Source organism: Juglans regia, chromosome 7, assembly GCF_001411555.2.
Source record: "Juglans regia cultivar Chandler chromosome 7, Walnut 2.0, whole genome shotgun sequence".
Lineage (NCBI taxonomy): Eukaryota > Viridiplantae > Streptophyta > Magnoliopsida > Fagales > Juglandaceae > Juglans > Juglans regia.
The window spans coordinates 36,135,073-36,149,502 of NC_049907.1; the positions used below are offsets into that span (position 1 = coordinate 36,135,073).

The following is a 14,430-nucleotide window of genomic DNA, read 5'->3' on the forward strand; positions in this document are numbered from 1 at the left end:
TTTCTTTTATCTATAGATCTGGTAATAAGATTGCTCATATGGTAGCACAATTGGTTATGAAAGCAGATTGTGAGAGGATGTGGTTAGATGATGTGAGATCCCTAATTTTCATGTGTTTTAGTTATTTATTATTTATTTGTTTGTGTTATTTTATTAATGTTATTTTTAATTTATTTTATTTTTTGGTTGGGCTGTGTGTGTGTGAAGAGAAAGGCCCAATCGTGTGACTGAGGGCCCAACTCATGCTTGAAGAAAGGAGCCCAACTCCAGCTGTGTGAAACGACGCCGTTCTGGGAGAACCTGGTAGGACCCCATTCTTTGTGGCCCATGGCCAAGCCACTAGCCAACATCCATGCTAGCCATGCCCATGGCCCATGCCATGGGCCAGCCTAGCCCACCCATGAGCTCATGCATGTCATGGGTTAACTTGGCCCATGCCAACTATGTTATTTTTTATTTAATTATTTATTTTTCAAGGGACCTATTGGGGGTTTTCAACTTTTAATCCTTATAAATAGAACCCTTAGGTTTTGCATTTACATCTTTTGGCAAATTCCCTAGTGGGTAGACAATTTTGTTCTTGAGATCACCATTCGGTGCTAAGGCACTTGGGCTCTTTGGGGTGCAATACGTGAATCCCTTAAGAGAAGAACACACCTTGCAATTCGTGAATAAGTGTGATTCAATCTAGCTTGTTCTTGCAACTTGGTGCAATTCGTGAATCCATATTGTAGTTCTCTTTGTTATTTTCAAGTTCATCAATAAAGAGGTTTATTTCATCAATGTACAATTTGTGAATCATAGTTGAATTGGCTATCTTTTGTTCACTTTGTCTTGATTATTTATCACTTGTACGTCGTGTTCTTCATTTGTTCTTAGTGTTCATCCATTTCATTGCTCATTTGATCCATTCCATACCATATACTCGACCACCATAGTGTTTGTCATCCTTTCCATAAGTTTGTCTACTTTTTATAAATTGTTCCCTCCATACACATTACCCTAGCCGAAATACACATAGCCTCCACTCCCACATACACCATTCGCCCAACCCTAGTGTTGCCCTACTTTCCATATTAGTTCACATTTCCATAATTGCCCTTCATCTATCATAGTCATAAAACCCTAGCCACACCATCCACTTACCATATCTGGCCATCCTAAAGTCATCCACCATAAACCCTAGCCGCCCACCTCAAGCCCTATAAGGAAACTCATTCCTTTTAGGAGTCTTGACTTCCTCTAATTCAAATTCAAATCCATTAATTTAAAGAATTGCAAATCCTCTTCAATTCCTTAAATCACTCTTTCTAAAGTCCTTCTAGTCAACTATTGACTTACCATCTCAATTCAAATTCGAATTTCCAATTCCCTCCAAGATTCCTACAACTTAGGAATCTTCCCTCAATCATCTCTATCTACCAATCCTAGCCAAATTCGAATTCCCTTCTTCCCTCAAAGATTTCCTTCATCTTTCAAACTTCCATATCCATTTCCAAATCATCTAAAATCTAGCCAACCTTCCAAAGACCAAGTCAATCCAATCCCTTCATCTTAACCACCCAACATCCAAAACCCTAATCCCACCTTATCATTTTGGCAACCCTAGCCAACCGAACCCTAGCATCACTCTTGCATCTCATTCCCAAACCCTAGCATCATCCTAAACTCCAACCCTAAGCCAACTCTTGCAAATCTCGAAATCCACCCTAGCCACCCTACAAAACCCTAGCTACACTACACCATATCTACCCTAATCACCATCTAAGTGGCCCAAACATCAAGGGCAACCCTTAAGCCATTTTCATTGCATCAAACACCCATAATCATCTCTTAGAACACTCCTATTCCATCATCTTGGTACTTCACTCAAGAATAAGTCTAGCCACTCACATTGATTTGCTTTAGCCTAAACACTTAGCCTACCCAAGTGCATCATCATTCCATCTCTCAAACACCATCCTTTTATGGAAGGCCAAGCAAGTTGGCAAGATCACTCGGTCTTCATCTTCACCAAGGCAAGCTCGTGGACCTTAGTGTTAGGGACAAGACCGGGGTCCCTAACAGAACCCTTTAGGGTTTCATCGCATTCCCTCATGCGCCGCACAATCTTCTTCCTCCTCCTTCTTCTTTTCTTTTTCCTTATTCTATTTTCTTCTGGGTTCTTCCTCCTCCATCTGTTGCCGACGCCAATTCCTCCTCCAATCAGACCATAGCCACACAATGCAACCCACATCAAGCCACCACCTTTTTCTTTCCACCTCCTTCTTCCATGTTTTACTCCATGTCATTCGGTATGCCGCCTGCCGCCGCTCCACTCATCTGCACCATAGCCATTCTCTCCTCCACGGCTTGCACTGCCGGTTTTACTTTCTCTACCCATGAGACACACAACCAATTGCTACCGCTCTTTAAGCCAATCATAGTGGGAAGTTCCAATGGCCTAACTGCCATACTCGACCTATAAATTGGCCACAGGTTTCTTCAATTAAACCTTCCATTTAATCTTCCTCCCTCTCTTGTATAAGCTATTCCCATCTTGCTCCTTAGTGTATAATTATTGTTCTGTGAATCTGGTTGTAAGGCTGAGAGTTTTAGAGTAGTTTTGTCATGCACCTCCGTGAGCTCCGTCCTATGCCACCGTGTGCACCATCACGACCCACCATAGCAAAACCCTCTCTTCCATCTATCTAACCCTAGACCGAATTTTCCCTGAGAAAAATTAACCAAAACTGCCGCTGTTTTGCCATTGAATCACTGTTGCTGCCATTGTGTCGCCACCTTCATTTGTACGATCTTCTAGAATTTTTCCTTCTACGTTGTAAGTAATTCTCCAAAATGCGATCCATGAGTTTTAAAACGTCATTATTATAATTGACGTTATTTATAAATTGTTGGTTTGAGATAGGCCTTGGGACACTGAAGTATTGGGATTAAAATGCAGTTGATGTTAGATTTGGGCTTTGGGCCGAATTGGAGGATGAGATTACGCGTGTAGATGGTTGTGACATTGTGTATTTTTAATTGTTATGATTTTATATAAATGAGCAATTTACTATGTCATCAAATATTTGTTGTCATGAATATTTATCATCTTTAATAAATTGTGCTATGGAGTCATGTTGTTTGTTTGAAAATTGTGATTGCTGGTATTAATTATGTGGGTGCGTGTGTATCACGATCCCACGCCGAAATGGAGCATTATCTTGGTGGAGCTCCTTTGGTCACTTGGGAGCGTAACAGACTGATGTGATGTCCCTTGAGTTGTCGCAGGGCGAAGACAGGAATATATGAAACTGTAACGCTCTCGTACTGATTTTGTGGCCTTTTGCTGGTGTGGCTAGAGGATGCTTGGCCATCGCTCAGGACGCAGAACTAGGCATCACTCGTTACGAAGTCTTATCCACAGACGTTATTCGTGATGTGACGGTGAGAACCAGGGTCTGTAGATGGTCCATAGGGGAAACCGTGGTGCATGCATAATAAAATAATGGATATGTATGGGCCAAATGAGATTTTTGGCGTGAGTTATTAAAAGTGAATTTTTGAGAAAAAGAAATGGATTTGTTTCCTTCATATTTGATCGTATGTGGACATGTTGGCTGTAATAATATGTTTTAAATTCTTGGATGTGGTTTTGGTTGATTATTTGCTGAGATGTCATAATCTTATTATGGTGTATTACCCTACGGTTCTGTTTTTTGGTACTGTAGATTTTAACGCAGAGGCCGAGTATGAACCTGAGGGATCGGTTTCGCCAGAGGCATGACTTGCTGATATGTTGTTCGGCGATATGAGATTTGTTTTCCTGATGTTATGTTGTTTTATTGTAATTATCTGTCGAATGACTGTATAACTATTGTAAAGAGTATGTTATTGTTTTGAACTTTCTGATACTTAATAAAGAATGATGTTTTTATTTCTCTGATACGAGTATTATATTGTACACTTATTGCATGTTGTACACACTCTGAGAATTTGTCGTTGGGGTGCGGATCCGTGTGGTCATCATGCTGGTGTCACGAACTCTACTAAAATAACACGTAGGGGTTGAGAGTACCACATATGTGGGCCTGACGAGATTATTTCTATTATCTTGGGAGAAAACCTATGTAATAGTTAAAGTTTCTATGAAATGAAGTTTTCCTTAAAAAAATTTTTTTATGTGTAGTGATTTTTGCATATTTTATTGATGGGATTGGCTGCATTTTTTTTTAATATAAAATAAATGTTGAGTTCCGCCACATCATTGAAGTGCACAAAAATATACAAAAGTGATTGTATGTAGCAGAATTTTAAAATAAAACCTCTTGACTATTAAACACTACTAATTACGAGGATGGATGTGTTATACTGTTTAGACTTTGTTATAATGTAATATGATCTTTAGGCCTGATTTATTTTCACAAAATTTTGAAACTATCTCATCACATCTCATATCGTCTCTTCTCATCTCAATATTTAAACACCATTTAAATATAAATATTTTTTAATTTCAAATTTTTTAATTTTTAACTTTTTCATAGAATCATTACCTGATTCATTATAACTTTCTAAAACTTTCAAACAAAATATAAAAGATAATTCAAAATTTTTCAAATCCCAAAACAAAAGTAATATTAAAAAATTATATTCTAACGCTATTTTAATATTATAATTTTTTTATTCATTTTTTCCCTTCTTTCTCAAAATCCTATAAAAATCTTAACTCAAATAAATTTTACTATTATTCTCAAATTATCTCACTAGTATCTACATATTTATCTTCTCATCTGTATAACCAAATGAGGCCTTAATTTTTATGTGGTTTTTTTATTTATTGAGATCAATCTTATTGGGTTGTAATTTATGTAAATTGGATAAGTGTTTATAAGTTGGATGTGTTTAATTATTAGCTTTGGTACGTTCTTCTTCTTCTCTTTATTTTTTTTTAATTTATTTTTTATTTTTTATAACAAGATGTAATTTATTCAACCGAGCATGATTACATAACAAAGTTAGATCATACAATCTGTGAAACACTAACTGGAACAGAATTCCACCAAACTGTTAAGCTTTCTATAGTCCATGCGTATTTTGCCATCTTGTGAGCAGCTTCATTGGCCATACGCCTAGTATGCTGTTTAGTGGCTCTCAAGATCTTCTTAATCAAATCCTTAACTTCCTTGATCAAATTCCCTAGCAAAGACATTGACTCACCAGTAGCAAGAATCGCATCTATTGGGCAGGTTTGGGGGGTGAGATGAGAATTTTGTGTTTTGTTTTGAAGTTTAAAATATTATGTTTTAATATTGTTATTGTTTTGGGATTTGAAAAAGTGTATTGGAATTTGAAAAAGTTGAATTGTTTATTATATTTTGTATGAAGATTAGAAAAATGTGTAATGATGAGATGAGATGAGAATTTTGTGTTTTGTTTTGGTTACCAAACTTGCCCTTAGTAGAGAGTCACTTTCCACTATATGATCCAGTATTCCCAAAGGATAGCCTAACTAAAACCCCCTCAGAATTGCTAATAGCTTGATCTCCATTGGGTCAGTCACCTCTTATTCTTTTTTGTTAGCAGCCATTAGGACTCTTCCTTTCTCATCTCTAAGAATAATCCATACTCCTGCTCTACATTGATCAGTGAAGATAGCTCCATCGACGTACAATTTCAAGGTTCCGGCAGGGGGAGATAGCCAGCCACATCCTGAGTTATGGTACATTTTGATAATTTTGCAGAAGAAAAAGGTTGGAATATTGTGGTTTTTAGCCACACAAGTAGAAGTCATATTGTTTAGTATTATTTTAGTTCTTACGATCCACTTCAATATCCATTATTGTTTCGTTTTGACAATTCAGGTTGGCATTAAGGAATTGCAAAGGTAAAAAAAAGAACAATATTATTATTAAATGCTCCAACATCAAGAGTAAGTCATCTCCAAGAGTCACATAATGCTGACGAACTACTTAGAAGCGAAGAAAAAGGTTATAATAACTTTTACTCTCCTAACTTCATTATCTTAAAGTGTAGTCTTGAAGGAGAAAAAGAAAGAACCAACGGTTTTGTGCCGTGAATATTATTGTTTCAAATTACAAATTAGAGAGTGGAACAAGTCATTTATGTTATTATATGGTCGTTTGTTACAACAGTTTGTAGTTGATATATACGTTAAAATTGAGACATCAAGATTATAGTATTTTCTTTTGAAACAATAGGAAATTAGATCAGATGTGTATCAAGGTATTCTCGATAGTATTTCAATTGGAGAAACTAATGTCTCAAAAATTGGAAAACATATTATTTTACCTTCATATTTTATTGGAGGCCCGAGAGATATGCGCAAAACATATATGGAAGTGATGACATTAGTTCAACGTTTTGGCAAGCCTGATATTTTCTTAACTATGACATGTAATCCAAGTTGGAAAGAGAGCTTAGACGAATTGAATCCAAATGAAGAAGTTCAAAATTGCCCTGATTTAATTGCGCACATCTTTAGAGTAAAATTAGAGGATCTAAAAAAAGACTTATTCAAGCGAAAAATCTTTGGTCAGGTTGTAGCATATGTTTATACAATTTAACATAAAAAAAAAAAGGATTTGCCACATGTTGATTTCTTAATTACACTATAAAAATATTGGAGAATTTATGCTCCTTAATCTTTCAATAAAATTGTTTTAGCGGAAATATCATATAAGACGAAAAATTTACCTTCATATAAAACTATTGTTATACATATGATGTATGGTCCTTGTGGAATACTGAATCCAACTAATATATATATGAAGATATAATTGTCAACAATTTAGATGCATCAAGAGTATCCACTTCAAGCAGTACCCTCCAAACAGTAACAAAGATTTATGATATTACTAAGATTTTGAAATCCACGCAACCAATGAAGGTATAATTTTATTCCTTAAAAGTAAATTATTGTTTTATATTTAAATTTCTTTTATTCCTACATTCAAATAATGATGAATTTCATAAGTATCTATTGTTAAGTACCATATTATACATTTATGTCTTCCTTTTTCATGTAGAGACCAAGATTTTGGGTTAGAGGAATATTTTCCATACTTTATTTACATCAAATCTTTTACTATATGTCCTGTGCAAACTGGAATAAAGGAACTTGAATATAACAAGAAATTCATGTGCTATAATTGCAAGGACATAAGTATTTCACACCCAGGTAAATATCTTACTTCATAATTGTAATTATCTTACATCATAGTTCAAATATACTAACCATTAATATTAACCAATAATAATCATTTTATTAATTGTAATTGTCGAGCCTATCTGGAAGTAGATGATAATGGTGGATCTATAGCAGTTGTCGCTTTTGGATCAATAGCAAAAGAAATATTAGATTATACAACCGTTGATCTCCTGGAACACACAAGCGAGGTAAAATGTACATTCATAAATCTATTTAGAAAAAATAATACATTACTTCTTTATATCTTTTCGTTATTACAGGAACATCTACCATATAATTTACAAAATATTTCAAGTAAAGTTTTAGAGAAAGAATTGATCATCTTTCTATGCACAGAAGTAAATCAACTCAGACAATTGCATCAGAAGAAGCTCAATATCATCTCCATCAGTCCTGTAACTGAAGCAACAACATTAACGCTCGGAATCTCTTGTTGTCAAACTTTCCGCTATTGTAACTATATACTTAAATAGAACACTAACTTGTATATAAAGTCAATGTTTCTCATTCACTTTTTATTATGTTTTTTTTTTTTAAACTTTTGTAAATTTATAACCTTCTTTAAATTTGTTTAAGTTTTTTTATTTACCTTCTCATTTCTCATCTATTACCATTTTTTCTTTCTCAATTTGTGCCCTTACTAGTGCAGTTCTTCTATGTACAGTCGTTAGATACAATCGGTGTGCAGTCATCCATGCCACGTCAGATTTTAAATGAATTATTCCTCTCTCATCAGCTCTCTCTCTCTCTCATCAGCTCAATCTCTCTCTCTTCTCAACTCTCTCTCATATCTCTCATCAAGTATCTTCACATCAGTCACATTTACATGCCGTTTGCACCAGACACTTATAACAAGCATTTTATGAAACACTGAACATGTACTACGATTGATCACGTTTGTAGTACATACAATTATAGTCAGGTACGTAACACGTACGTACGCCTACAGTATTAATTAGTAAGTATCCTAGCTAGCTGCAGATAAATTCTTGAAGTACTAGTACTGCATGCGTGATACAATTACTCGGGTATAACAAAATTTTAGTACAATTAATTACGACGAATTATTAACTAATGCGGTTATATATACACAAACAAGTGCCATGTACGTACTTATAATTTGGAACCCATTGATTGCGTACGTTTGGCACAACCAAATTCATGGGGGGCTGGCCGGTAGGTGACATGATCATCATGAACGTACGTACGTAATACGTTTATCATGACTTGATCATTATAACTTATAGTTAATAAATATTACGTCTCGATCGTACATTTCTCTGACCAATTATATTATATATATATATACCAGTACTGGCACTGCATCATGATTCATGCATGTGTTAATTATTATTAATGATGATCAACTTCATGAACTGCTACTGCGATTCTTTGAGCTATAAATATATATATATATATATATATATATTGTATATATGCAGCAAACGGTTCTGACTAATTCCGACATTTGTAATTAAGATGCATTTATATATATGCGTATTATAATAATTTTTAACAGACCTTGAAATTTATAAACTAGGACGACGGACGTCATGACCCAAAACAAACTAAATCTCGTTTGCATAAATATTATTGGTACTGTCTCATGAGCAGCAGAAACTTCGTTGAACTTCCACTGCTAGTTCTTCCACACTCAGCTGACATTCAAGCCCTATCTGCAATTCATGTATAATCAGAAGTCCAAAGATTATTGCGATTTATGAATGCATCATGCATCATGTAAGTACTTCTACATGTGTACTAATTCATATATAATTTATGGACAGAAAATTATACAATTACGTACATATATTTATAATTATGAACAAGAAAATGTAATTAATTACGTGCTTACTATTCATGTACAGAATTAAGCTAGCTGTATATATATATATATATATATATATATATATATATGTAGCGAATTAAGCTAACTGTATATATATATATATATATATATATATATATATGTATGCTGAACATTTTCGTGTTCGGACTTTGGAGTACTAGTATTAATATTTAATTATGTGATGAAGGCATGCTACATATATACATATATATATATATATATATATATATATATATATACAGAGAAATGAAAATCATGTGAAACGATAATAGTAACTCTTGAAAACCATTTAAGAGGAATGGTTTGACGGATTAAACATATATATATATATATGTATATGTATCCAATTATCCACTAAAGTTCATTAAATCAAACCTATGATCGATATTACTAGTCATGATCGATCGAGTTTGTATTAATACTGGGCTGCGCATAACATGATCACCTATATATAGCTAGTCCAAATTAAGCGCGTACGCCAGCTTTTAGTGACATTTTAGAATAAGTAACATTAATTATAATATTCCATCGATTTGGTGATTTAGTTCCATGTCTCAACACGATTTTGCGTGTCTAACCAAGCATAAATTAAGTGTCTTAGTGTTCTATTTGAGGCATGTTTCCACAGCATATATATATACGTTCTCAGGTAGCTTAGCTATAGCTAGGCAATTAATTAATTATAAAATCCATTGTTCCATGAAGGTATGCGGCCAACTGCATGAAGCTCAAGAAAGCAAAAGGCATTCTCCCATAGATATATTTTGATCATTTCTGCCTCCAATTGAAATAATAGGAACCTAGCTAAGAATGCTAAGTGAAATCTCCTTCACAAGTTCTCAACAGATTCTGGACAATTAATATAATTTGACGTGTAAATTAGTGAGTTCTGTTTCACCGATCATCTTAATATTGTTGGCTTAATTTGTGCCCTAGATGGCGAGTAAGAATTATTAAGATCAGTGGTTATAAGTGTGAATACAAATAAGTTTAAAGATAAGAAAGTAGATTTATTATATACCTTAATGACAAAGGAGTATAGAACAGTATCCTCCATGCTACTGATATTCAGATGAAGAACCTCGAACGAAAGCCTTTCCAACACAGTGACTATCCTTACGATTTGTCCAGGGATTCTACGTGAGACAATTTTCAAGACCACGTTCGATCCTGAAATTTTTGCTTCGATATCTGCAACTGGAGAGTTGCAGCATGCTCCTAGTTCCTTAACATTTTCAAACCCAAAGGTACTGCTATCGAACTGAGGGGTACTTGGCTGCAGTAGTAGTACTGGTCTGGGGCTAGGAGCAGGGCCAGGGCTTAGACTCTTCCTTCTTTTCTTGGACTCCAAAGATTGTAGAACTTGGTGCAACTCCTTGATAAACTCTATAACGCCACCTATTATAGATGCTTGATCTCCCTAAACATCATTGAGCATTAAAACCCTAAGTATCGAGAGAGAGAGAGAGAGAGAGAGTGTGAGAGAGAGAGAGAGAGAAGTTACCCTTTTGATATAAAAGCATGGGGTTAAAGAGCGTAAAACTTTGAGATGCTCATTCATCTGTCTTCTCCTGTTTCTCTCCACAGCTATGTGAGACATGTTTCTGGTGCAGGCTGCAACCGACCTTTGTTTCCCTTTAAGCCACAGCCACTTTTCCTCCTCACGAAGGCGATGTCTCCCCCAATTTATAAGACACGATATATATATATATATATATATAAGCTAGAGGTAGAAAACTAGGACTTGGTTCATATTAAATGATATATGTTGCAGTCTCGTGAGGTTGTTTTTAACCCTCCAGCTTCCTCTCTCTCTCTGTCTCATATTACGCGTCTCACGCTTATTATCTTGGGTCAATTACGTGGCCCGTGTTAATTCGGAGGGATTTTTTTTGTTTTCTCTCATCTTTTTCCATGCATGCTCATTTATCTGCTCCTTTAATTTCCTAGCTCTAGCATGCATACCATCATGTTCACCTCTTCAATGTCACTCACCAAGCCAGCCGTTTATTGTATCAAAATCACTCATGGTTTCAAAATTCGTGTTTCAACTTCTTAATTCGCTGGATTTGTTTGGCGCCATATCGCATGCATGCAATCCGGAAAAGTTGTATAATTTTTAAAACGAGCTAATTAAAACTAGCATGGTGATCCATCTTGACATTGTTAAGAATATGATATAAATATTAAAGTCTACATTTTCTGGCCATCATCTTAAATTTTTAAGCCAATTGATGATTTTATATGGTATTAGAGCAGACGTCCTGAGTTTGAATTTTACTTAACACTTCATTTTATATAATTAAATATTTCAAATGTTGGGATCACTTATTGAGAGAGAATCTAATCAACATGTGAGTGAAAGTTTAAGAACATAATATAAATAATTAAATATATATTTTTTAATTAATTTAATCTTTTAAGATAAGTGATAATTTTTCATGCAAGCAACATATATATAAGACCTGCGAGCCTAGTTAAAATAATACAAATGAAGTACTGCTTTTATTTCAGAACGAAAACAAATGAGAAACTAAGAGATTGAAAAATGCCTTTTGCTTTTAGGTAGGCATGTAGAATATGCATGTCACAACTCACCAAACTTGTAACATTAATATAACAGTTGTGCAGAGACTTTATTAATTAACAGCTAGCTAGCTAGCGTGTTCTTACATTAATTGCTTTAAAAATGCTATTCATGCCATATTTCAAGGGTACTATAATGCAAACTGATCTTTTTTCTTTTTTCTGTTTCCCTTTTCTTTTTCTTTTTTTGGGAACAAAGTAAAGGAAACATGTAGCTTGCATGCATGAGAGTTTGTGGCCTTAATTTATTGTGTAAAAGTACATCCTTTGATCTTTATATTTTGCAGCTATGCTAGATTAGCATATTGGGTGCAGGCTCTTGGGAAAGGATGAGAAGCACTCATGTACTAATCGATAAATATTCCATCTCTATAATGAACAATAATTTCGATACATATTTAAGCTAGCCCACCACATCAATAATATATATATATATATATATATATATATATACACACACACACATACATATCTTCATATATGGCTACTCCTATTGCACCTATTGATCATCACAATCTTACTATGTTCAATAGGCATTTTTAAATCAATGTAACTTCCCTTGTTAATGAATATGGTTCAAAAGAAAATCGTAATAAGAGAAAAGCTTATCATGCTACTTTTTATGCTTCTGAAAAATTACGTGTTAAACGAAAATAGAAAGAAAAGATGAAAGACCTGCAAAGGCATATACTTTTCTTCGATTTTGTTGAAAATTACTATGTTTCAAAAAATAGTTTAAATGTTGTTAAAATTAATTTTGTCAAGGAGGAAGTCTCTGATCATATAATCAATAATATTTTTAGTATAGGGAAACCTATCCCACCATTTTGTGAATGAATAATGGACTAAAATATCACCATGTCTCTCATAGTTCCATTCCATGATCCAAGGAATCTTGCACCATTTGCAGAAATGGAGACAATAAGAAAATTTGTCCATATTTCTGTCCAGTTTAGAACAAATAGCATTGTAAAAACATTTGAATGCTCTAAGTAGTGGATCAGGAAAGTTTTCAGGAATATGATCAAACTGGTTCCACCATGTGAGAAAGCAGAATGGTAGTTTTCCTTTAAACATTTTATCAAAATTGAGAAACCAGGAATGACTCATATCAGGAACTTGGAAGAACATGAATCTGTTCCAAGCATTAATGTAGTCATAATAATTATAAGAAATATCTGTATTAGCATGTCTTTTAAAAGTAAAGGGGTTGGTTCTCCATTCTTCTTCTATTATGACTCGGAGAATATAGGTACTGTGGTAGATCAATTTTGTTTTATCAGTTTTGCCATAAATGAGTTTTATGACAATTGAATCAATTTGGACTAAGAGGCTGGAATAGAATTGAAGATTTTTTGTGGAATCTTCATGGATCTAGTGAAAATCAAGGGAAAGTAAGATGAAGCAATTTTAAAAGAGTCTGTATATATAGACCGATTTGGTTCAGTGTAGAATAGATTGGTTGAATGCATCTTCCATATATACTCAGTTTTGGACTTGGGAAGTAAATACTAAGTAGCCGGCGCTAAAGCAATGGCTTTGACGTATGGATCATATGGGGTAGAAACTGTTGAAGCAAAAGGAGGTTGAATTATTTTGCCAAGAGTGGTAAACCTATTTGCAAGCTCTATGGGTAAAGCAAGTGAAGTAGGTTCATTCTTGATAGATTTCCTATCTGGAATGGGTGGTGGAGCAGTTGTCTATTTTTCTTTTTCTTTTTTCTTGCTTATGATTGGGAGCCTGCAAGAATTCACGGCTAAGAAAATCAGAAATAGAATTATTGGATCCTTTAGTATATTCAATTTCAAAATAAAAAATGCTTAAAATATCTTGCTATTAAGCAAAAAAATATTTTGATGCAATGTTTTCAACATCTTTTTATAAAACATATTTGGCACTCCTGCAATCAATGCGAAGTAAAAATTTCTTATTAAGTAGATCACTTTGAAATTTAGAAATACATAGTACTATAGTTAAAATTTCTTTTTTAATAGTACTATAGTTACTTTGTGTAGGATTTCAGGCTCCGGAATGAAATCGAACAATTTGTTTAGATGAACCTGGTGAAACAATTTGTTTCAGAATGCCACCATAACCAATGTTAGAGCCATCAGATTATTAGATAGGACCAGATAACTGGAAATGAGAGTAATAAGAGTATGCACAGTTAATAAGAGCAGCCGGCAGTAAAACCGACCATATGCATGTATGCAAAATACAAAATACTGAAAATAGATAGACACAAAAATAACAATTTACATTGAAATATAAGCTTAATAAAATTACAAGTTTTGAACTTACAGAGAACTAAGTGGAAAGGGTGGAAGGTAGATAGAAGAAGAGAAGGAAGGTGAATTAGAGAGTGGATAGAGAAGAAGTTCCGAGAGAAAGTTTTGCCCCTTCTGAGAGCAAGGTTCTCATTTTATAGAGTAAAAGCCGTGAGTGAACATTCATATGAAAGAAAAATCATCATTATGTTTCCAAATTGCGGGGGCATATGCTTTTGGCATATGATGATCAAAACATGACAAAATAGACTAGTCAGTCTTGGACGTCAATCTTCCTTTGTCCTGTAGTGTCGGTAACAGAGCAATGGATCATTCATCGTCACATAATCTTAGGGTACCTTTGAAATCATGTCCAAAAACATTTGAGTAAGGATCAGCTATTGATTTTTTATCTTCATCAGAATTGTCATTTTCTTAGTCCGTTATTCCTTCACAAAATGGTGGGATAGGTTTACATATACCTAAAATATTATTGATTATGTGATCAGAGACTTTCC

The 14,430-nt window shown here is 34.2% G+C and overlaps 1 protein-coding gene across 2 annotated transcripts; it reads right to left on the reverse strand.

The window, feature by feature from the left end:
- Positions 1 to 8,747: 8,747 nt before the first annotated feature.
- LOC109010507 (transcription factor MUTE) lies at positions 8,748 to 10,711 on the reverse strand. Of its 2 annotated transcripts, XM_035692721.1 has the most exons (3): positions 10,564 to 10,711; positions 10,081 to 10,479; positions 8,748 to 8,886 (listed from the first exon to the last, which is right to left on the reverse strand). In XM_035692721.1, the coding sequence occupies exons 1-3, from the start codon at positions 10,657 to 10,659 to the stop codon at positions 8,815 to 8,817; spliced, it is 567 nt and encodes a 188-aa protein (XP_035548614.1). In that variant the 5' UTR covers positions 10,660 to 10,711; the 3' UTR covers positions 8,748 to 8,814. The 2 variants fall into 2 exon arrangements, with proteins under 2 accessions (XP_035548614.1, XP_035548613.1); XM_035692720.1 differs by lacking the exon at positions 8,748 to 8,886 and having other exon boundaries at positions 9,941 to 10,479.
- Between the last annotated feature and the right edge of the window lie 3,719 nt (positions 10,712 to 14,430).

What these genes read in the sequence shown, in the direction of transcription:
- LOC109010507 (XM_035692720.1), bottom strand. Translation starts at nt 10,659, where the DNA reads ATGTCTCACATAGCTGTGGAGAGAAACAGGAGAAGACAGATGAATGAG. An exon ending in CATGCTTTTATATCAAAAGG is followed by an intron (nt 10,480 to 10,563) that starts GTAACTTCTCTC and finishes AATGATGTTTAG; the next exon opens with GGAGATCAAGCATCTATAAT.